The sequence below is a fragment of the Necator americanus genome, chromosome II, assembly GCF_031761385.1.
Source record: "Necator americanus strain Aroian chromosome II, whole genome shotgun sequence".
Classification (NCBI taxonomy): Eukaryota; Metazoa; Nematoda; class Chromadorea; order Rhabditida; family Ancylostomatidae; genus Necator; species Necator americanus.
This window is the reverse complement of record NC_087372.1, coordinates 29,230,061-29,253,210: the sequence shown is the minus strand read 5'-3', so window position 1 is coordinate 29,253,210 and position 23,150 is coordinate 29,230,061. Positions and strand designations below refer to the sequence as shown.

Genomic DNA, 23,150 nt, shown 5'->3' with positions numbered 1-23,150 from the left:
TACAATACGATAAAGAGAGAAATTATGTTGAATGACAATAACTAGTGACAATTACCAACAAACGGATTTGAGAGAAAGATAGTAGCATGGGCAGCGCAAAAGTACTTGCACCTACTGAACTCCCTGAATGAAGAACTTATTACACATACATACCAGGGAATAGAAGAAGAATTTAACTAAAAGCCGTAGCCTATGTGCAGGTAGGACGTGCGAACAACGAAGATCCATCACATATGAACCGGAAGGTCCACTAACATATACGATAAAGTGAATGGAAAATCCATATTACGAATGTACTAGTCACGAGAGGACATTATATTTGAAATTACTGCTTCCTAAAGTACGTCAGAACATGAACCAAATATGTGTCCGTCGGCGCCGAGTTGACTCGTGCTCATGCAATTCATACGTCACATTGGGGTCCCTGTGATTTGAGTCGAACAGGATCTCGTGTAGGGGAAACATGCAGGAAAGACTTCCTAATGACATGTAAGCAAAAGTTACTAAGAAAAATAAGCAAGATTCTCCAATCACATTTTCCCGTAAGTTGTTTGAGATGTTTACTTGCGTGAACATCAAGAAAAATAAAGTTCTAGCGTTTAAGAGAAGACGGTTCTACAGCTTAGGAGTCACGCGCTTTCATTAAAGGCATCACCCCACGAATCTGGGGTGGTGCGGGTTTCAGTTGGGTTATGCCTATACGGGGCCGTAGATTATGGAGAGGAGGGTGATTCTATCCATTTCTTCCCAATTTTTCCTTTAAAAAAACGGTCCAGAAGATGCGACTCGTGCACAAGGTTGGCGCACTCCAGTCGAACTCGTAGAAAATAGCGTCGCGGAAGGCTCGCAGCCGCATCATCAGCCGGGCCATTTTTTACGGCAATTAGGAAGAAATGGACGGAATCACCCTCCTCCTCATAATCTACTATCCCTTATAGGAATATTCCACCTGAAATCTGCACCACCTCAGATTCGTGGGGTGATTCCTTTAAGAGGAAATGGACCGAATCACACTCCTCTTCATAATCTACGACCCCGTATAGGCATAACCGACCTGAAACCCGCACCACCCCAGTGGGGTGATTCTTGGAGCGATCCTTCAAAGGCAGCATACCAGGAAACTGGGGTGGTGCAGATTTCAGGTGGAATATCCGTATACGGGGTAGTAGATCATGGAGACTGAGGTAGTTCCGTTCATCTCTTCCTGAATCACTGCAAGCAGCCTGCCCTTAAATGCTGTTTTGAACAATGCCTTCTATTGCAGCGCGTCACCCTTGCACGCGTAGTGTCCTTTACTGCCTGTTGAGGCAGTCCGAATTGATTTTCGACGAATCGCAGGCGGCGCAAGGGGTGGAGCGCTGCAATAGATGGCGTCGCACAAAACAGGCTGTTTGAGGTGATGCAGGGAGAGATGAGCGGAACTACCCCCGTCTCCATAATCTACGATCCCGTATGCGGATACTCCACTCGAAATCCGCACCACCTCAGATTCGTGGTATGCTGCCTTTAACTGTAAATACTGGATACGAGTTTGCACGGTTTGAGCCAGCGAAGCGAACCGATGTCATCGGACCTTTTTATCATTTCGTGGCTTGTGTAGTCCATCCCAGCTAAACTATTTTCGTTGAACAACTTTCGAGTTTTCTTTAGTCATTTGTTTAGATATCACACGGTTGAGCTATATAACCTGCACTGTTATATGGCGGAAGCTTCCCATACATTGCAAAAAGGTGCTGTCGTCCAGCACACCGCCAAAGCCCATAACCTGAAAGGTCAAGTGCCTAAAGGGAGTATGGGATCGAGTGAACTCCAACAAGCCGCTCTGTCCAGACTTCTGCGATATCTCTGTGTGCTTTTTGCTGCACTGCAGGAAACACGCATGAGATATCGATCCGTCATCAGCATCGAAAATTACACCATATACTGCGGCGATGCTGGTGAGAGCAAAGTAGGTGGTTGCGCGATAGCTGTGAGGAACGATTACAAGAACCTGGTGGAGGAATTTGGCTCAACGTCGTCTAGATGTCTAGTCGTCTTTCTACGACTGCGGCATCGCAGAGGACGTAAACTCTGGATCGTAAGGGCTCACGCACCTACGGAAACTGCTGAGGACAACAGTAAGGACGCCTTCTATGATGAACGCGTTGATGTCTAAAATACCAAGCCAGCAGGTGGTCGTTGTCGGAATCGACGCAAATACGAAGATGGGACTCAAACAACAATCCGACATGCTAGGAAAATGGTATTATACAGCGGAGCGCACGTCGGACAACGGTGACTGTCTGGTCGACTTGTGCAAACAGACGGGCCTCATCATCGCTTCCAGGTTTAAGAGGAGTCATCGACACCATCAGCTGGCAGGGGTCAACCCTTTCAACGCCTGAAAAGCAGCGCAAGCGGAAGATGAGGACCTTTAAGCTTCAGCTCGACTACGTAATGGCGAGGAACATTCCTCAGTAAGATATCCGAAAATCTAAGGCTGTTTGGGACGTCGCGTTCGACTCTGACCACCGTCCAGTTCTCCTCAGCTTCAAGATACGGTTCCACAAGAGAAACTGAGGAGTTCCTCTTCAACCGAAAATCGACATGGCAGGTCTGAAAGACGATGAATGCAGAACAAAATTCCGCCAGCGTGTGTCTATTCATGTTGGAGTTTGGACCAGGAAGAAGCGATGCGGATTCCTTCACAAAGTGCATTCAGGACGCTGCAAGGGAAACGCTCCCGGTTCTATTGCCGCAGCAGAAGTTTGCCTTTGCATCTGCGGAAACAAAATCCACATACAATTCTGTATGTGTCGCGCGCAGCGCTGGTGACTTCAACCAGGAAAAGCGTCTTAGAAGGAAGCTGCGTCGTCAACGGCAACAAAACCGCGATAATGAGTGGACGTCAAGAGCGATGGAGTTTGAAAAGGCGTGGGAGGACAGGAACCCGCCGAAAGCCTATGCTCTACTAAAACAGTATAGCGGCAAAATGAAAAGATGTTCTCCTGTCCTCAACACTGCCAGTGGAGTAGCTGTCGGTGAAGCAACCCTTCCAATTTGGAACACTTCAAGACCTTGCTGAACCGGCTAGCACCGTCAGCTCCTGAACTCGAACACGTTCATAGACCGACATATGCGGTTAACGAGGAGCCACCGACCGAGTCGGAGGTCCTGGTCTGTATTCAAAAATTGAAGAATGGAAAATCTGGTGGAGACGACGGGATTAGCGCAGAAGTGCTAAAATATCTTCCTCCGTCTGGGATTCGTGAGATGACAAAGACCATCCGTTCAATATGGATAGACGGAAGGATACCTGATTCGTGAAGACACGCTATCATAAAGGCATATCTATCCCCTCCACAAAAAGTTATCCGTCACGGAGCTGGTTTTCGTCCTGGCCAATCTACGATTGACCAGGTGTTCATCGTCAGGATGAGTGACCGAAATCTGGCAGCGGTATTCGAAGCCAATGCAACTAGCGTTTCTAGACTTTGAAGCCGCGTTCGACTCTCCTCACCGTGGCTGTCTTCTCAACGCGCTTCGCGCCGATGGAGTACCAGGAAAGTTCGTTCGCTTGCTTGACGACATGAATCAACAAACAACTGCTGCAGTTTGAACACCAGCCGGATGTACAACACCGTTTGAAGTGGTAACTGGAGTAAGACAACGGGCGGTGGCAGGACCCTTCCTGTTCAATTTCGCCATTGACGACATTATGCGAAGAACAGTCGACCAGTGTCCTGCCGACATTGTCTCAACACCATCAGGGTGCCCCTTGAGTGATCTCGAGTACACCAACGATGTTGTTATGTTCGCGAAAAGCAGTACGAATCTTCACCATGTTGTCAACCTTGTATCGAAGCTGGCTGCAGTCTATGGACTACGTCTACGCCCTGATAAATGCAAGCAGATGTGGATCTCTTCGAGACCTCGAACAGGAGGCAGAGTGGACTGGCAACCGATAGAACTCGTCGATGAGTTCTGTTACATGGGCTGTACGCTGAAGAACAACGGCAGCTACGAGAGATGTCCAGCAAAGATGCGCTAAGCCCACTTCTGCGTTTAACTCCTTAACGAAATGCCTGTGGTCGACCACGAAGTATCACCAACGAAGTCAAGCTGCGAGTCTGCCTATCCGCAATTCGCCCCATCATGATGTACGGATCGCTTTTGTTTTTGCCTAGACCATTTTTTGCCACTTTTTGCCTAGAGTATGCCACAATGAAGATCTTTACGCAGAAATTGATGTGGCATGCCGGCGGATGACACGTGGAAAACATCAACATCTTGCACCACCATCGAAAGTGGATAAAGTAAATCGTCTTCGCTTCTTTGGTCATATATTAAGTAGACCGCCAAAACACTTGCTCGATGAGTTCTAAGGATTCTAAGGATTCGAGTTCAAGCTGGAAAACGCCACTTGGTCGAAATCGGAAGTTCTGGACTGAGGTGGTGAAAGAGGACCTGAGGACACTCGGCGTGGATAGGCAGTTCAGGCGAGACGTAAGGGTTTTTTTTTCCGAATATGGAATTGCGATGAATGGATTGATTCTGTGCAAGCTCTCGCAGAAGATCGAGAAGGATGGGCAGAGCTGTGTTCAAGGACGGCACACCTCGACGAAGATGCGGGTAATCGCGTCAGGCGATGACATCAGCCCGCCGATTAAGTCAAGTAAGTCATCACACGGTTTTATTTCAAAGACAAATATTGGTACGAGACTTTACGACCACCCTTGCTCTCATCCTTGTCTTTCGAAACCCTGTTGGGAAAGTCCCGACCTGCTTCCCTTCTCATAGTGGTGGACATCGTACATACAAACATCGACGCACAGTCATAGACGTGTAATCAAGAGCCTACGTAATTGTAAAGAATACGTATGTGAGAGAAGAAATAAGTAGCCAACTTAATAGATGGTCGTCCAAAAGAGGTGCTTATTTGTCTTGGAACTCAGACAGTTTGTGTAATAAGCCTAAGATACTTGTGCACCAAATGAACTATGAACCTCTAACATCTAACGAAATTAAAAATTGAGAACGTGACACCGACGCTGGTCATTGGTGCTTTCGTTCGTAGATAACTGCAACAACCGAACAGTCATGTCATCTCTCCTTTTATAGCTATCTCAAATGTCGTATTTCGCTCATATGGATTGGTTGTGTGAAGCAGATGCATCATGAATATTTATTCAGCGTTTACTGTGGTGAATCTGTGGGGAAACCGCCCATCCAAGGTCTGTTTATCTGAAGTTATCAAAACACTAACCAAGAGAAACTGAATAGAATGGAGGAAGAACTTTAAAACTAACCGAACCCTTCTTATCTCCAGCCGCAGCAGCCTCAAAGACTCCTGCGCAGATCAAAGCGACGAAGAAAAGAATGAAAGACCACTTCATTTCCTGCGGTTTTGAATCTGCAACTATCAGGGATTAGTTGAAAGAACACGCAAGTGATAAATTTTGTCTAGCTGGTATTCTTAGCATAATGGATTAAGTGCTTGGCGTTTATCAATCCTTCAGGCATACGTAAGTACGTCCAACATCAATTCTTAATTGTAAAGATCTATAAACGCATATGCGGCCTATACAATAAGGGGCCGACTGATATATCAGATGAGAGGGGTTGTTCTCTCATACAATTCTATTACGAGTTCGTCGATCCGGAGTAGTGGATCGTCTGGTTGCCCATAGGCAATTTCAGCCATCGACTGTACAGGCGCAGTGGTGACCTTCTGCCATTGCGTTACACGTGTTTTTCCAGTTTTCGCAATATTTAGGAATGGAGCACAGTAGGCGTGTGTACTGGTAAAAGGACACTGCTATACCTATTGCGATGGTAAACGGTTCGATACTTCCTAAAGCCAAGTCCTCCGATACACCACATTTGTAGGTTTGGGTTGTCTTCTGCAGATAACTGCGCAAGTGGGATGCACATTGGTAGTTTACAGTTCTGAGTAGAAGTGTTGGCGCACTCCAAAGGAATTGGTTGACGCCGAGCACTTCATCCTTTCATTACTTGTAGAACGTGTGTAGTTCAGAGAAGTGTAAGATGGAAAAGGAGCGAAGAGGACGAACAGGTGGAAAGTGCTGAGAAGAGACATGACTGGCTATTTGAACGGTTTTCTAGATATGGACTTAGTACGAATTGATTGACAGATACATTCGTAGATTTGCATATGATAGCCGTGTTGCTTCTTAATTTAAATATAATATTTTTCGTTGCCCATGAAAACGTGGCAGGAATGGAAAAGAACTTTGAAACATTCAGAAAAAAAGAAATAAACTGTAGCTTTGCGAAGCCTTCCTTCACCTATGCAACCTTTGGGAGGGCGGGAAAGAACAATTGTTTTAGATTAGGTTCACATCAAGTTAATGACACCAGGTCTGCCATGTAATAGATGCGGTGTCTAGGACTTAACAAGTCTAAGGCTTGAAAACAAGCTCTTGGCTTAGTAGCTCTAGCTCACATCAACTTCTGCCTCGCGCACGTAAGCTTTGCAGTCGGGTCAAAACGACCGAAACAGGTGCTCACTTGCGTAAATGGTTAAGATTAGGATTCTCGCTAACTCTAATGCGTCTGCAGAGCTGAACGTGTGTCCAAGCATTAAAATTTTGGGAGCAACCGTTACGCGATTGCGCCTGGAGTTAGGTCGTTCTACCCCAACCGCCGATGGAGTTGCGAAAATGAATCGACTCCTGATTCCTTCGGAATTCACAGAGTAGTGGCAAAGTTCTTGAAGTCGTTTGAAGAGTAACGTCATCCTAGTTCTGTAGCAGCCAGAATCAGTCATGAAGTTCTACAGTTCTTTCTTCATTCGATTCAGTTTTTCTTGGTTCCTGTTTTGATTCTCCAGGCGTATAGATCTTGGATGGACGCTTTCCCCACAGAAAAACCAAAGTAAGCGCTGAATAAATATTCATGATGCGTCTGCTGCATATCACTAACAATTTGCGATGTAAATTTAGCGACGTAATGCAGAATATTTGAGAATACGTAAGATGTAAAATTGGAGATCGTTTTTGGACGACCATTTGAACTGCACGGCTATCCGCACTGTTAGTAACAAGTGACCGCGCCATACATGCAATGTAGAGTTTGCAACCATGTGCCAACATTTGCTAAAATCAGCAGTGTCAGTGAATCTCAGAACTGTTAAAATTTCACTTCTATCAGACGTCACAGATTTGGTACTGGAACTTTCGAGCCACAACCATTTTGCCACCATTTGCTAAAACTTGTACTTCGCCCAAAGAAGGTACAAGAACCACTTTCCGGACTAACATCTAGCTTGACTGAGAATACCTATTGCTGAGGTAGCACTATAGGTTCAACAACAGAGCTATGCCATTGCAAATATTTTATCGAATTCTTCCGTTTTGGCGAACGGGTTGCTTTTAATTTCCTTGTGAAAGCGATGGTATGTTCATGTTCGAGCATTTAAGTGCAGCTTGGCCTAAGAACCTATGGAAGATAACGGGGTAATGAAAAGGTAAAGGTATTGAAAGGTTAGTTACTTCAGCCATTATGGGCGAAAAAACTTCGTCTACTGCTCGAACAAAATTCGTTCCATTTAATTTATTAACAACAGCGTTCGCCGAAAATCTCAAGTCGAAATCTTTTCACTGGCGAATAGGGGTCGGGAAGTTGAACAGTACAAATGCGCAATACTTCACAAAAATCCAGAAGAGGGAGTGATCAGTGGTCATCGTAACGATCAATTTGGGCGACAGTACAACACGTGTAACGCAATGGTGTGCAGAAACACGTCGGGTGCGGCTCGAAATTTCCACTAACGATACCTATGCTGCAGAAAAGAAAGCGAAGTTTTAACAGTTGTGGAGCTTCATTGATGGATTCCAGCAAAACTTTGAGTATAGCTACAAAATCTACTTATTCAAAGACGTCGTGTTGGTTCCCTGTCACATTCTTACTCAACATCGGATAGACGTGCATTTTCAAATGGTTCGTTCCGGATAAAACGATGTCGAATTATTACATGGCTTATGTTTTACTGCAATTATACTGGCATTCACCGCGATAACATTTTACACACTCGCAAAATCTTCAGGTGATATGGAACTATGAAGAAAAATTTGGGTGACGTTCATGTTCTATAGAAATTGTAAGAACTTCTGCATTTATAGAACGATGGTTAACAACAAGAACAAAACGAAATAACTACATATCCTGCAGTCTTCTCTAATTCTTTTCTTTCCCAACATTTTTCAGTTCTGGCTGCTATAGAACTGGGATGACGTTACTCTTCAAACGACTTCAAGAACCTTACCACTACTCTGTGAATTCCGAAGGAATCAGGAGTCGATTCATTTTCGCAACTCCATCGGCGGTTGGGGTAGAACGATCTAGCTCCTAGCGCAATCGCGTAACGGTTGGAGCTAGCGAGGATCCCAATCCTAACCACTCACGGATGTGCGCACCTGTTTCGGTCGTTTTGATCCGACTGCAATACTTACGAGAGCGAGGCAGAATGATGATGATGATGTGAGCTAGAGCTACTAAGCCAAGAGCTTGTTTTCAAGCCTTAGACTTGTTAAGTCCTAGACACCGCATCTATTACATGGCAGACCTGGTGTCATTAACTTGATGTGAACCTAATCTAAAACAATTGTTCTTTCCCGCCCTCCCAAAGGTTGCATAGGTGAAGGAAGGCTTCGCAAAGCTACAGTTTATTTCTTTTTTCTGAATGTTTCAAAGTTCTTTTCCATTCCTGCCACGTTTTCATGGGCAACGAAGAATATTATATTTAAATTAAGAAGCAACACGGCTATCATATGCAAATCTACGAATGTATCTGTCAATCAATTCGTACTAAGTCCATATCTAGAAAACCGTTCAAATAGCCAGTCATGTCTCTTCTCAGCACTTTCCACCTGTTCGTCCTCTTCGCTCCTTTTCCATCTTACACTTCTCTGAACTACACACGTTCTACAAGTAATGAAAGGATGAAGTGCTCGGCGTCAACCAATTCCTTTGGAGTGCGCCAACACTTCTACTCAGAACTGTAAACTACCAATGTGCATCCCACTTGCGCAGTTATCTGCAGAAGACAACCCAAACCTACAAATGTGGTGTATCGGAGGACTTGGCTTTAGGAAGTATCGAACCGTTTACCATCGCAATAGGTATAGCAGTGTCCTTTTACCAGTACACACGCCTACTGTGCTCCATTCCTAAATATTGCGAAAACTGGAAAAACACGTGTAACGCAATGGCAGAAGGTCACCACTGCGCCTGTACAGTCGATGGCTGAAATTGCCTATGGGCAACCAGACGATCCACTACTCCGGATCGACGAACTCGTAATAGAATTGTATGAGAGAACAACCCCTCTCATCTGATATATCAGTCGGCCCCTTATTGTATAGGCCGCATATGCGTTTATAGATCTTTACAATTAAGAATTGATGTTGGACGTACTTACGTATGCCTGAAGGATTGATAAACGCCAAGCACTTAATCCATTATGCTAAGAATACCAGCTAGACAAAATTTATCACTTGCGTGTTCTTTCAACTAATCCCTGATAGTTGCAGATTCAAAACCGCAGGAAATGAAGTGGTCTTTCATTCTTTTCTTCGTCGCTTTGATCTGCGCAGGAGTCTTTGAGGCTGCTGCGGCTGGAGATAAGAAGGGTTCGGTTAGTTTTAAAGTTCTTCCTTCATTCTATTCAGTTTCTCTTGGTTAGTGTTTTGATAACTTCAGATAAACAGACCTTGGATGGGCGGTTTCCCCACAGATTCACCACAGTAAACGCTGAATAAATATTCATGATGCATCTGCTTCACACAACCAATCCATATGAGCGAAATACGACATTTGAGATAGCTATAAAAGGAGAGATGACATGACTGTTCGGTTGTTGCAGTTATCTACGAACGAAAGCACCAATGACCAGCGTCGGTGTCACGTTCTCAATTTTTAATTTCGTTAGATGTTAGAGGTTCATAGTTCATTTGGTGCACAAGTATCTTAGGCTTATTACACAAACTGTCTGAGTTCCAAGACAAATAAGCACCTCTTTTGGACGACCATCTATTAAGTTGGCTACTTATTTCTTCTCTCACATACGTATTCTTTACAATTACGTAGGCTCTTGATTACACGTCTATGACTGTGCGTCGATGTTTGTATGTACGATGTCCACCACTATGAGAAGGGAAGCAGGTCGGGACTTTCCCAACAGGGTTTCGAAAGACAAGGATGAGAGCAAGGGTGGTCGTAAAGTCTCGTACCAATATTTGTCTTTGAAATAAAACCGTGTGATGTTTGAACAAATGACTGAAGAAAACTCGAAAGCTGTTCAACGAAAATAGTTTAGCTGGGATGGACTACACAAGCCACGAAATGATAAAAAGGTCCGATGACATCAGTTCGCTTCGCTAGCTCAAACCATGCAAACTCGTATCCACCATTTACAGTTAAAGGCAGCACGAATCTGAGATGGTGCGGATTTCGGATGGAGTATCCGTACATGGGGTCGTAGATTATGGAGACGGGGATAGTTCCACTCACTCTCTCCCTGCACCACCGCAAACAGCCAGTTTTATACGACGCCATCTATTCCCCTGCGATTCGTCGAAAATCAATTGGGACTGCCCCAATAGGCAGTAAGGGACACTACGCGTGCAAGGGAGACGCGCTGCAATAGAAGGCATTGTTCAAAACAGCATTTAGAGACCGGCTGCTTGCAGTGATTCAGGAAGAGATGAGCGGAACTACCCCAGTCTCCATAGTCTATGACCCCGTATACGGATTTATTTATTCATTGAACGATATCACAATGTTACAATGCGTCGTTGCATGCTTTGTCTCCATCTGCTCACATCAGTATTGGCGGTTCGCATCCATGATTCTCCAAACTCCGATACGAACGAATCTCTTCATCTTGTTTTTGGTCGGCCAACTTATCGTTTCCAAATCCATGGCCTCCATTCGGTAATCATCTTCGTCCATCGGTTGTCCTTTGCACTACACATTTTTCTGGCCTACGTCCACTTTCTTTCAATCGCTCTAGCCCTGATATCTGGGAGTTTTGCAGTATTTTCCAGCCACAAGTTCGTACGATGCATAAGAAGAGTTACACCGAGCATTCTTCTCATTATTTGCCGTTGAGACAAGGTTCCACACATTTTGTATAAAGTCGACGTTTAAATTTCGTTGGAAATCTTCTACTTGTGAAATATGTACGGAATCGGTTGAATGAGTTCCAGCCAGAGCGAATTCGTCTATTTAGCTCAGTTGTTAGATTTCTATTAAAGGGTATGCATTGACCAAGATAAACAAAGTTGCTGCAGTAATGTATAGGAGATCCATCAGTTGAGATCGGTATTTCTTCGGAATTGGTAATGACAAGAGTCTTAGAAAAATTCATTCTCAGTCCCGCAATTTGGCTTTTGTCGCTCATTTCTTGAAGCATTAATTGGAGTTCTTGTGGTTTGTGCGCGAAGAGAACTACATCATCAGCGTACCTGAGATGTCTTAAACGGAGCCCATTTATGTTGATAGCTCTGTTTCTCCAATCTAAGCTACGGAAGACGGTTTCCAAAACGGCAGTGAAGAGAGCAGGAGAGATTGGATCTTCTTGTCGAACACCTCGTCTTACGTAGATAGGAACTTGATTGCCACATATTTCAAATGTTACAGAAGCAGATGTGTAGATGTTCGAAAGAAGACGAATTATCTTAGGATGAACTCTTTGTCGATGTAGTGATGTCTATATCATGTTATGTTCCACAGAACCAAAAGCTTTTGAGTAGTCAACGAAAGCTATGTACAGCGGAAAATTGTACTTAAGGCTTTTCTCTACCAATTGGTTAATGACGTGAATGTGATCTAAGGTGAAAAAGTTGCGTCGAAGGCCAGCTTGTTCGATGGGTTGATTGATTTCTAGGGAAGCCATCATTCTTTGTAAAATGACCGAACTAAATACTTTATATATGACGGACAGCAGTGCAATTGGACGGTAGTTGTTGATATCAAGTTGTTCCCCTTTTTTAAACAACAACAGTATTGAAGAATCGGGAAGCGTAATCGGAAGCTTTTCTCTCTCAAGACAGTCATTAAAAAGTTTGATCAAGGAATCTTTGACCATATCATATCCCGTTATCAGTGATTCGGGTGTGATCAAATTTGGTCCTTTGGTGGCACATCGTCAAGTTGATACCATGGTATTGATGCAGGTAATCTTTCTGAGGAGAATAACTGGTTATAGAATTTTTCGACTGCTTTGGCGACGTCAGCAGGAGATCCCGCGACTCTTCTTTCCTCAGTTGTGTCAATGTTTTTGTGAAGATTTGGTTCGCCAGTAGAGCTCTTCGAAGGCTAACACTTCTAGAGATTGCTTGATGTAATCGCATCAGATGTTTCTGCTCAATGTCTGTTTTCAAAGAGAGTCGCAGTGCTTTGCTGACAATTGAAAATTCCACAGCGTTTTTAGCAGATGTAGATACAGATGTTGATGTAAAAGTCGATGTCAAATTTCATACAGTTTTCTTGTCGTGTCGGAAATGTGGGTCTCTTTTGTCCTGGATGTAGCAACAGCAGTGGCTATTGTTATTGTAGCTTTCAGTTGCTCATAATTACTTAGATCGGCGGCAGTTGCGAGTTGCTTCAAATTAGAACGGAAAATAGATCTATTCAAAACTGTCTTACACTTGGAGTTATTTAGAAAGCAATGGAATTGAGACGGCAGACGAATTTTTGCCATGACGAGCCGATGATCACTATCGAAGTGAAACCGACCGATTATGTCCATGTCAAGGAAAATGGAGGGATTCGTTGATAAAACAAAATCGATGGCGTTTCTTGTTTTCATATTAGGAGATATCCATGTCCATTTTTTGGAAAGCCTTTTTGGGAAGCGATTATTCATCAGATAAAGCTCATTTTCCGAACAGAAACTAGCCAATGTGTTTCCTCTTCGGTTCGTATGGTTCTATAAAGTTCCCTCCCAATTCTCTACATCCGACTTTACCATTGAAGTCTCCAACGACAAATTTGTATGTGGAATATCTAATTTGTGGAGGACTTTGGAAACGTGATAGCAGTGCTTCAGAAACAATTTGAGGGAAATCGACGTATTCGCTGTCGGCGTAGTCAGTCGTTGGTCCGTACACTTGAATTACACGAAAGCGGCTGGTTTTTGTGAGAATGTCGATGTATGAGACTCTGTCACAAAGAGGGGAAATAAACAACAATTAATCCATTTCTTATTGACCAGAAACCCTGTTGAGTCGGAAAAGAAAATCATATGACCGCTTAACTGCAATTTTAAAACTTCGTATCCTCTGCTTTGTGTACTGCATAATCCGATGATATCGAAAGGTACCTCCATTGTGGCCTCTTCCAACGCGGCGATTCTTGTCCTGGAGCTCAGGGTGCGGCAGTTGATAGTACCAATCCGGAGATTCAGCATGATGGACTAGTATTTCAGCATAAGGTTGTCCAGGCGACTGATGCGAAGATACGTGAGGGGAAGCAGGGAGCTACCAACCGGTCACGGTAGTGTTAGTAGTAAGAATCCGTATACGGATACTCCACCTGAAATCCTTGCCACCCCGATTCGTGGTATGCTGCCTTTAACTGTCAATATGAGGACAAAGCGTCGAATACTTAGATGCATATAAGCTGTACAGCGAAAATAGTCTAGCTGGGATGGGCTACACAAGCCACGAAATGATAAAAAGGTCTTATTCTCTACATTTTTGAAAATGGAACGAGTGTGCTCCTTGAGCAAGTCTTAATGATGAAAAAATGAAAAATGAGTTTGAGTTTTTTTTTGCGGTTCCTGACAGTGCCCGATGACATTGGGTTCGCTTCGCTGGCTCAAATCGTGCAAAATCGTATCCAGTATTTACAGTCAGCTGCCAATGTAAGGACAAAGCATCGGTGCAGTTTCATAAGTGGCTGGTCGTGATGGGAACATCGCGAACTACAGCAATTAACGATGAAGACAAGGGTCTCCGCTCGATCCTAACCGCTACGCTCCACCGCATCGCTTCGAGCGCAACCACTTACGCAATTGCACCGTGCTTCATGTCGTTTTGACCCAACTATGTCTTCTACCGTCGATGCATCAATCGAACTCCATCTCATTACTGCTACGGACTTGATTACTCCCTTCTGCTGTTCGACGCTGAAGCACCAACCTGACGTCATGTAATCCTAGTCCAGTATTCTTGCTGCTTTGCTTCTCTCTATCCTGTCCCCTACGCACCCTCTGAAGGAAGAAATTCGATTCTACCGCTCGTAATAGCACAGATCAAATGAAGTAGATAACATCTTCGATTTATGTTCACAACTATCATTGCATGATAGAGTTCATTTTGTTTGTAAGATATCTCCACTATGGTGAATAATTCATTTCAGTGCACCCTCAGTGTTTGGTTGAGTGAGATGCAGTGAGCACTTATCCAATTTTTGTTTTAGTTACTCCTCAATACTTCTCATTTCTTAGCTTTGTGGAACAAGATATCAGAGTGGAAGATGTAGCAGGGTGGAAAGAGAAAGAAAACGATGTAGCAAAACATCTTATACTAAAATATATGCGTAGAACTGACGAGGATTCAGCAGGTTCATCAAAACAACTTATGAATTCTAATTCCTTTTTATTTTTCAGTTTTTGAAGGCGAAGGTGTTGCATGATTGGTGGATCGTGCGATTGTATGTGTAGTCGGTGCTAAATATTATATGTTCAATTGAATGTGTGATCTGCTGCACGAACGCTTCGTCTCTGCTTCGTACCTTCTCCATTGTAACAGACTGATTCTAGAAGACAATACTCCTCTTTTCTGAAGTAGTACACAATACATGTGGAAAACTGCCTCATTAATAGTTGCATATAGTCAGTAGAAGCGATTTGAGTTCTCGCGTAATTGCGTACGTAGCCCCACTCAAAGTAGCGACTTTGGCCTCCGTTAATCACAGTGCTGCGATTGGCCAGGGTCCCCCAGCAACCGCTTCCGGGATTGCATCGCAAGTCAGCGCCTGTCTAAGTACCTGTTTTGTTTAACTGTACCTGTTTAAGGTTTCCTCCATATGAATTGTTTTGCTTTTTCCTTATTCTCCTGAGTTCATAACGGTTACTTTTGCTTTATTTTAGAATTAGTTATTCTTCAGTGAGTTAATTACACTTTAGAGATTCCATATTTTGCCACCTTTAAGAAAAACTTGAGTTCCTAGTATATCACCTTCTTGACGCACCGGGGCAATGGTATTAGATAACAATAATAATCCTGCGAGGTTGAGGGCAAGCAGACAACGTTCAAAAACAAACAAGCTTTCATCGCTCTTGCTTCGACGAATTATTGCCAGATTTGCCTGTTAGGAAAACTGGATTGGTACAGCGCTTGCTCTCACAGGTCATAGGACATAGAAGGATAAAGTACACGGGTTGGTCAACATCGCTTCTGTAGCGTTACAATGACATGCGGTGGCGAACCGATGTGTCAAGTCAATATTTTATTCTTCTAGGCAAGTTTGTGCTTGATCTCAGAGAGATGAAGGCCTTTGTTGGGATTAGGGTGGATTCCAACCATCTATGGTGCAGTCACAGCTGAACCTCTTACCGACTACGACTACACCCGCCCACATAGAACACATACAAATTAACTAACCTCAATGATTCCCAGCTGAGGTCGAACGTGCTGATGCAATCTCAGAGGGACTAACCAAACGGAGCACTCCTCATATTTTAACTACGCTCAGCTCTTCTGTACTGGTCTTTGAAATATTTGTCAACTATGGTAGGGTCAATACGACACAGTGCAGTTCATATGCGGCTGCGTTTGAAGAGTTGCGGTGGAGCAAAGCGGTTAGGATCGAGGGAGGACCCCTGTTAGCACCATTCCTCGCTGCAGATCGCGATGGTCACACCTCGATCCTAACAGCTGTCTCCACTGCACCGCTTAGAGCACAGCCGCTTGCTGCCAGATTCGTAGCAGCATACCACGAATCTGAGGCGGTGCGGATTTCAGGTGGAGTATCTATATACGGGGTCGTATGTTATGGAGACGAGGGTAGTTCCGCTTACCTCTCCCTGCATCACTGCAAACAGCCGCCTCCAGTTTTGTACGACACCATCTATTGCAATTCTCCACCCCTAGCACCGCCTCCTCCCTGCGACTCGTCGAAAATCAATTTGGATTGCTCCGATCGGCAGTAGGGGACGCTACGCGTGCAACGGTGGCGCGCTGCAATCACCTTGATCACCTTGACTCCCGTTGATCTTCGAACTGGTCGAGCGGGCGCCAATAATTCTTCCATTTGTCCCGATCGCGTGCCAGAGTAGCCCAGTGGTTCCTCCTTTCGCGTGGGACACGAAGAGCATCATATTTTTCTTTGAAGGACTTGGTAAAGAAATCTGACCATCGGGTCGGCGGTCTTCCTGTAGTGCGCTTAATATCGCGGGGAACCCAGTCGCTCACGGCTCTGGTCCAACGGTTGTCATTAAAGTGCATCACGTGTCCGGCCTACCTTATTTTACTTTCCTTGGCAAACGCGGCGGCGTCTCTAATCTTCGATCTTGACGTAGGAGAGAACTTCGAATCCCGTCCCTCACTCGCGTGAAACGGGATACTCCTAGCACCACTCTCTCAATTGCGTGTTCAATGACGCTCACCGCGTTTTCTTCCTGCTTGCGAAATGCCCAGGTTTCCGAAGCATAGGTCAAAACAGGAAGTACGATAGTGTTGAAGAGGTGAGCACGGAGCCGGGTGTTCCTGGTCTTCTTCACTACATCCTCGATGCTCTTGTACGCTCCCCAAGCCGCTCGTCTCCTCCTGCCCAGCTCGGGGGTCAGGTCGTTCATCATGTTCAGTTCCGACCCAGATAGACGTAGCTGGTGCATTCGGATATGTTTGTTCCGTTGAGCATGAATGGGGCATTCGAGACCCATCCGTTCCGCATGAACATCGTCTTTTGTAGATTCAGCTGAAGACCGATGCATCCACATGTTTCGTCGAATTCGGTCAGCATTCGTTCCGCTTGGCTGATGCTAGGTGTTATCAGTACGATGTCATCAGCAAAGCGCAAATGGTGCAGCTGCCGACCATCAACCTTCACTCCCATGTCGTCCCATTCCAACTTTCGCATTGCGTTCTCGAGGGTGGCTGTGAATATTTTGGGTGAAACTGTATCGGACCCCCTCTTCACGTCAATGTTCTTGTTCTTGTAGAATGGCGAAATTCCGGTCGTGAAGTTACTGTACAACTCTCGAAGTACCTTTATGTACTGAGTAGGAACGCCTTGGTTGTCCAAGGCTTCCACGACCGCTTCCGTCTCAACTGAGTCGAAGGCCTTCTTTAAGTCGATGAAGGTGAGACAGAGCGGTATCTTGTACTCTCGTGATACCTCGATGAGTTTCGAAACGGTGTGAATGTGGTCAATCGTGCTGAATCCTTTTCGAAACCCTGCTTGCTCGCATGGCTGTCCTTCATCCAAGACTTTTTCAATCCTATTAAGGATCACTCTTGTAAAGAGCTTGTAGATGACGGACAGTTGGCAGATTGGACGATAGTTACCGATGTCATGTGGATCTCCCTTTTTATACAACAACACGGTCTTGCTGGTCTTCCACTGTTTAGGAACCTTGCATTCCGACAGATAACGTGTAAAGAGCCTCGCCAGGGTGTTGATGAGTACTGGCGGAAGGCTCTTCAGGTGTTCTGGTCTTATTCTGTCGGGACCGAGTGCCGTACGATTTTTTACCGACATGATAGCATGTCGTATTTCGGACGGGAGAACCTCTGGAATAACTTGTCCGTATTCCCTCAGATGGTGAGGAGGCAAGTGGACATGGCTGTCGAAGAGATCAGAGTAGAAATCGTAGATGATTTTCTCCATCTCCCTTCTCGATGCCATGGCTGTTCCCTTTGGGTTCCGGAGAGCAGTCATCCTTGTCTTGCGACTGGCGAAGTCTCGACGGGCATAGCTGATGTTTTTCCCCGCCTCTGCAGCTTCAGGACCTTAAAGAGAGAAGAGCAGAAATGCTTTAGCACTTCTGCTCTTCTCTCTTTAAGGTCCTCCTTTATCACCTCTCTACAAAGCCTTGCGAGCTCGGACGTGAGTTCTTGGTTCCCTGCGGCTCGTGCTGCTCCACGCTGGCGTATCAGCTCAAAAGTTTTAATAGACAGGCGCCTCTTGGTGGTTTTAAAACTCTCAGTCTTCTTCGCGCAGTCGTGAGGGTGTTCAACAAGCCGGTCATATTCCTCGTCGATGCTGTCCATTGCAGAATCTTCCCAAGAGCCGGCTAGCGTAGCGAAGAGATCCCAGTTGATGGTAGACCTGGGATTTCTCTCTCTGAACTTGGCGGCTTTCTCTGCTCTCCTTGTGAAGGAAAATCTTCCTTGGAGGAGGCGATGGTCCGATCCCGTATAGAACTTTGGTACAACAGCGACGTCCGTCAGGCAGAATCTTTTACTTACGATGATGTGGTCTATTTCATTACGGTACCCTCCACCGGGTGACTCCCACGTCCAGCGTAGAGAGGAGGGCTTCTGGAATTGCGAGTTCCCATGGATGGTCTTAGTCGTCATGATGAACTCGGAGAGCCTCTCCCCCTGGTCGTTCCATTGCAGGCCGTGGGTCCCAATGTGAAGTTCCTCCGGCGTTCTTCTTGGGCCAACTTTGGCGTTGAAATCGCCAATTATGACCTTGTAGAAAGCATGATCTTCTCGGTAGAACTTCTCCATTTCCATATAGAAAGTTTCGACTTCTTCGCAGCTTGATGTTGGAGCGTAAGCGACGAAGATAGTCAAAGCTGGTGTTGGACCACATCTTCTCATCCGCAGACGTCCGATTCGGGTCGCAAGTTGTTCGAAAGAGTCGGTGTTCTTTGCCATACTCGTGTTGACGAGGACGCCAACTCCACCAACACCTCTGCTGTCGCATGTTCCTAAGAACAGTTCTTCTCCAGTTTCATATACGGTGTTGAGAGGGTGACATCGTCTCGTCTCGGTCAGTCCGATGACGTCGTACTTGATCTTCTTGGCTTGCATCATCAGATCTTCGATGGCCGCTTCCGATGCACGCGTACGTGCGTTATAAGTACAGATCGCCATTCTAGTCCTTTTCCGTTTTGGTAGCCTAAATGACTCCTGCAGCGCCGTCCTATGTGGCGCTACCGTACCAGGCTTTCGCCCGGAATCAGGAGGCTCTTTCCATTACTGTGTTTTGCGTAAAAATTTTAAAACCCATGGGCAGGTTGCAAGCCTCTAGTCCCATGGGGAAATGGAAATTTATGGGAGAACTTCCGTTCTCCCGGAGTGGACATGTGGAGCTTATTTGTTGGAGGCGACTCCAAACCGCCTCCCTTGCACCTCCCAGTCACTTGATTGCAGGCGTTTGGCCGGACCGACGTGCGGGATACAAAGATGTCATGAGTCAGTCCTGACTCAGCAGAAACAGGGAGTCCATCCCCTGAATCCACCTGCGTCTCTGGGCAAACACAAGGTCGCTTTTGGTCCGCGATTAGCTCCCTATCCGCCACCGGGGGACGCGCCACGTAGCCTCGCGACTAACCGGCTGTGATCCCTCTAGTGAGGGAGATCCGTGGGGTGCGCTGCAATATCATGATCATGATATATAATAACGGGCTTATTCTGTCACGTGTGTCTGTCTGTGTGTGTGTGTCAGTCACGAAATTCAAAAAGGGGGATGCGGCGGGTCCACCGGCGTCAGATTGGTCCCCCGGCTCCAGACTTATAGAAGCGGGTCCGACAGGTCCACCGGCGCCAGATGCCTATAAAAGGGGCTGCGACGGGTCCACCGGCGTCAGATACCTATAGAAGGGGGTGCGACGGGTCCACCGGCGTCAAATACCTATAAAAGGGGGTGCGACGGGTCCACTGGCGTCGATATTGTGCGCGATAACTTCGTGTGCAAGACGCAAAAGATAGATGATCGCTGCCGTTTCATAGCCGTTGCGATTGGGCGCTTTACTTTTCACCTTTACGACTCTTCCGCATGTCTATTTTCTTCTTCGTTCGCCTCAAGTTAGTAGCATGCCGTTCTCATAAAGTGGAAACCCGCATGCAGACGGCTGCTTGAATAGTAGCAAGATGTTTATGTGATCTCATGTGGAACGTTATCTTTATCGGTAGGAAGATGTCTTTCACGTCATTTTATGCTAAAACATCCTTCTCTGATAATTGTTTGGGGAAAACAGGAGGAAAATCCTTATTTCGACGTTCAGACTGGTAATGCATAATACAAAACAGTATTCGGGGGTGCCTGCAGTGATTCAGGGAGAGATGAGCGGAATTCCCCCTTAAACCCGTACCACCCCGGATTTGTGGTGTGCTACCTCTATGCAACTGCACTGCTTCATGTCGTCTTAACTCTACTATTCTAGTGTTTTTTTTCTTGCATCCAAGTAGTTAATTTTCATTAATTTAGAACATTCGAAACTCGAAGGAAGTGAGCGCGAATTTGCCAACGCCGACACTGTTGCAATGTCCCCCAATATGAAGACTCCTCCGTATGACAGTGCCAAGGTGACTCTTGGATTTTTATCATCATGCTCCAACGTAGAAAAGGAAGAAAATCGATCGTTCACATAACGCCACATTATGTATAGTCAGGTCAAAACTACCTGAAGCACGATGCATTTGCGTACGCGCTCGAAACGGCGCGGTGGAGGCGGCAGTTGGAACCGAGGTGGGACCATCGCAGACTGCAGCGATGGGTGGTGTCAGCAAGAGTTCCTCCTAAACGCCACGTTCCAGCGCGCCTCTTCGAGAGAAGACGCGTACGAAATTGCACCGTGCTTCACGTCGTTTTGACCTTACTACGTAGCTTTGCGTGCACGCCAAGCGGCGTGGTGTAGCTAGCGGTTGCGATCGAGATGAGACTCTCGCCAGCTCCACTCACCTTTGTAGTCCGTGTGGTGCTAGTGGGGATCCCGCCTCTATGGCTTACACTAACTCTACCGTGCCCCTCCGAGAGAGGCTGCTCACGCTACTAACTTCCCCAGAATTCGGGTCGGCATGGTCCATTATAACCTCAAACGACTCTAAATCGAAGTCGAACGTATTGGCGCATTCCAATCGCATTAATAAGTAAGACAATTCGTCCATAAATCTTCTCGAAATACCGCAGAATGAACTTTCCTCTCGAATATATCCAATAGATGCAACTAAACAGAGTTTAACTTGGTCACGTAGTCATTTAAAAAAAAAACTTGCAGCTTGAAAACGTTGAGCACGAGCTGGGAGCACCAAGAAATGTTGTTGCCACTAAATCTGGAATCAATTGGTTTCTTGTGCATTGTGTTCTTTGTCCCAAGTTGTTATGTAGTATGCACTTCAGACTCATTCGCAACGGTGGAGGTAGGTGCAGGCCTGATTTCATGAGTAATAAATGCAGGATGTCAGCAGTTTGCTCCGAGGCCCACATACAAAAATTTGTCGAATCCATTGCTGACGGGATTCAGCCAACCTCGAAAATATTCGTTGAGGGGTAGATACGCTAAATAGGCTCGCTCCTTATCCGTCTTATAAAAAAGATCTGCAGTTTCCCCTCGAATTTCAAGAAATATGATAAGTAGATCAGTTGAAGCTGTGATCGGAAATGTAAGCCTTTATACCAGAGAGTACCTTCCACAAAAGTAGATAGCTTGACGCTCACCTTGGTGAAAGGCAGCGTTAGAAAAAACAACTTTACTGGTCAGAATTTCCCCACCATTAGATAGGGATCCGAACACAGATTATGGGCGTTACGGTGAAAATGCGCAACTCCTCCCACAAATACCGCTGTATACATTATTTATTCTTGTTGTGCTATTTTCCATAAACCAATTAAACCAATTTAATTGTGTACTACTTTTTAAGCAGAACCAAGATTGTCATTGATCTTTATTCTGGCTAACGTTTCGGCGTCGTCGCCTTCTTCAGAGCCCGGAAAAATCAAAGACACGTGTAATCTACTCTCTCAAACGCCTCGTAATCCCACAAGATATGATTTAGCAAACAGATTATTTAAAAGCAATGTCAGAAAAGCAGACCATCGCTCACGTTGATAGCCAAGAAATCATGATGTTAGCGGACCACCAGTTGTTAGAGTTGCGCCGCTAGGATTAACTAGTAACAATGCCACGATTGAATGAGAAACCTTTGCTGGACACCCATTGGACTGAGCAATGTGGTTAACCATGTTTATGGAGGCAATGCGCCTTTGAGCCTCAGATGAAACCGTTGCGGCTGTCTTAAACATATTTTCAATGACTGACTTTTTGGTTCTCCAGGGGTGCGCCGATTGGTAGTGAATCGGAATGTTTTTACAACTTAGTTTTCGATACCATTTTGTTTTCCAATTTCCCCTACACAAATGGACCTGGACATTGAGAAACGGCAGCCAAATGTCTTTAGGCTTTTCCCTCGTGGACTTTATGTACTGGGATTGTTTATTTAAGAGATCGAAGCAAGTGTCCATTTCAGCTTGTGTTGGACATACAATGCAACAATCATCTATGTATCGGCAGTGCAATAGAGGTTTGCATTCCAGTAGGGGTATTTCCATTTTAGACATGAAAGCAACGGCTAATGTAGGCGCAAGTCTTTGTTCCATGGCCAAGTCTCTAGTCTGCCTATAGTATTGCCCAGACCAGCGAAATACGGAACACCTCAGACATTCGCTTAGCAGCATCATTATTTACTGTATCGCAAACCCATACATGTTGAGAGTCCCATGGTGTTCGAGAAGCAACTCTGATGTTGCTTGTAGTGCAGCATCGGTGGAGACGTTGGTGCAGAGCGAGGTGACATCGAAGGATTCGATGACACAATCTCCATCAAGGCGCGCTTTGCGGAGGTGCTCTATGGACATTTTTGCGTTTGAGAGATGAGCTGGAACGTATTGGAGTAGCTGGCTGAGAATAGTGTTAAGGAACCAGGATATTCTGTCGGTGGGACCTCCAATATTGCTAATGATAAGCCTAACCTTGAAATCCCCTGGGTTGTTTGAACTAAATTCGGCAGCTGAAAGCTTGTGGGTCTTGATAAGGACGTAAAGGACCGGACAAGTGGGCCGATCACATTTTAGACGCGTGATAGTTGTTTGTGTTGTGGTATAGACTATCGTCCGTAAGGTGATTGCGTGGTATCGGGAGTTATCTATCTAATCACCTGTCAGTTATGTGGAGCTGAGTACATTGG

General features: G+C 45.4%; 9 protein-coding genes across 12 annotated transcripts in view; 6 read left to right on the top strand and 3 right to left on the bottom strand.

The window, feature by feature from the left end:
- Positions 1-1,699: 1,699 nt before the first annotated feature.
- On the top strand, positions 1,700-2,155 carry RB195_019859 (uncharacterized protein; the record flags this gene model as incomplete). The annotated part of the gene is made up of 1 exon (XM_064187899.1): positions 1,700-2,155. One exon carries the CDS (start codon positions 1,700-1,702, stop codon positions 2,153-2,155), a length of 456 nt encoding a protein of 151 aa, XP_064043780.1.
- Positions 2,156-2,605: 450 nt separating this feature from the next.
- On the top strand, positions 2,606-3,064 carry RB195_019858 (uncharacterized protein; the record flags this gene model as incomplete). Its single annotated transcript, XM_064187898.1, has 1 exon — positions 2,606-3,064. One exon carries the CDS (start codon positions 2,606-2,608, stop codon positions 3,062-3,064), a length of 459 nt encoding a protein of 152 aa, XP_064043779.1.
- A 633-nt stretch (positions 3,065-3,697) lies between these two features.
- RB195_019857 (uncharacterized protein) lies at positions 3,698-4,030 on the top strand (the record flags this gene model as incomplete). The annotated part of the gene is made up of 1 exon (XM_064187897.1): positions 3,698-4,030. One exon carries the CDS (start codon positions 3,698-3,700, stop codon positions 4,028-4,030), a length of 333 nt encoding a protein of 110 aa, XP_064043778.1.
- Positions 4,031-5,175: 1,145 nt separating this feature from the next.
- Positions 5,176-7,262, bottom strand: RB195_019856 (uncharacterized protein; the record flags this gene model as incomplete). Of its 3 annotated transcripts, XM_064187895.1 has the most annotated exons (4): positions 5,176-5,223; positions 5,289-5,392; positions 5,804-5,882; positions 7,191-7,262. In XM_064187895.1, 4 exons carry the CDS (start codon positions 7,260-7,262, stop codon positions 5,176-5,178), a joined length of 303 nt encoding a protein of 100 aa, XP_064043775.1. The 3 variants fall into 3 exon arrangements, with proteins under 3 accessions (XP_064043775.1, XP_064043776.1, XP_064043777.1); XM_064187894.1 differs by lacking the exons at positions 5,804-5,882; positions 7,191-7,262 and adding an exon at positions 6,511-6,739; XM_064187896.1 differs by lacking the exons at positions 5,804-5,882; positions 7,191-7,262 and adding an exon at positions 5,995-6,079.
- Positions 7,263-8,846: 1,584 nt separating this feature from the next.
- On the top strand, positions 8,847-9,750 carry RB195_019855 (uncharacterized protein; the record flags this gene model as incomplete). The annotated part of the gene is made up of 3 exons (XM_064187893.1): positions 8,847-8,931; positions 9,534-9,637; positions 9,703-9,750. 3 exons carry the CDS (start codon positions 8,847-8,849, stop codon positions 9,748-9,750), a joined length of 237 nt encoding a protein of 78 aa, XP_064043774.1.
- Positions 9,751-14,394: 4,644 nt separating this feature from the next.
- RB195_019854 (uncharacterized protein) lies at positions 14,395-16,162 on the top strand (the record flags this gene model as incomplete). The annotated part of the gene is made up of 3 exons (XM_064187892.1): positions 14,395-14,399; positions 14,456-14,571; positions 15,630-16,162. 3 exons carry the CDS (start codon positions 14,395-14,397, stop codon positions 16,160-16,162), a joined length of 654 nt encoding a protein of 217 aa, XP_064043773.1.
- A 650-nt stretch (positions 16,163-16,812) lies between these two features.
- On the bottom strand, positions 16,813-17,859 carry RB195_019853 (uncharacterized protein; the record flags this gene model as incomplete). Its single annotated transcript, XM_064187891.1, has 1 exon — positions 16,813-17,859. One exon carries the CDS (start codon positions 17,857-17,859, stop codon positions 16,813-16,815), a length of 1,047 nt encoding a protein of 348 aa, XP_064043772.1.
- Positions 17,860-17,888: 29 nt separating this feature from the next.
- On the bottom strand, positions 17,889-19,058 carry RB195_019852 (uncharacterized protein; the record flags this gene model as incomplete). Its single annotated transcript, XM_064187890.1, has 1 exon — positions 17,889-19,058. One exon carries the CDS (start codon positions 19,056-19,058, stop codon positions 17,889-17,891), a length of 1,170 nt encoding a protein of 389 aa, XP_064043771.1.
- Positions 19,059-19,192: 134 nt separating this feature from the next.
- Positions 19,193-23,150, top strand: part of RB195_019850 (uncharacterized protein) — a gene marked incomplete at both ends in the record, with an annotated part of 25,275 nt that continues 21,317 nt past the window's right edge. The window contains 3 exons of one of the 2 annotated variants that reach the window (XM_064187886.1): positions 19,193-19,379; positions 20,395-20,492; positions 21,185-21,326. In XM_064187886.1, coding sequence (XP_064043767.1) covers positions 19,193-19,379; positions 20,395-20,492; positions 21,185-21,326 — 427 coding nt within the window. The remainder of the gene's footprint in view (positions 19,380-20,394; positions 20,493-21,184; positions 21,327-23,150) is intronic. The other variant, XM_064187888.1, reaches the window with a different exon arrangement.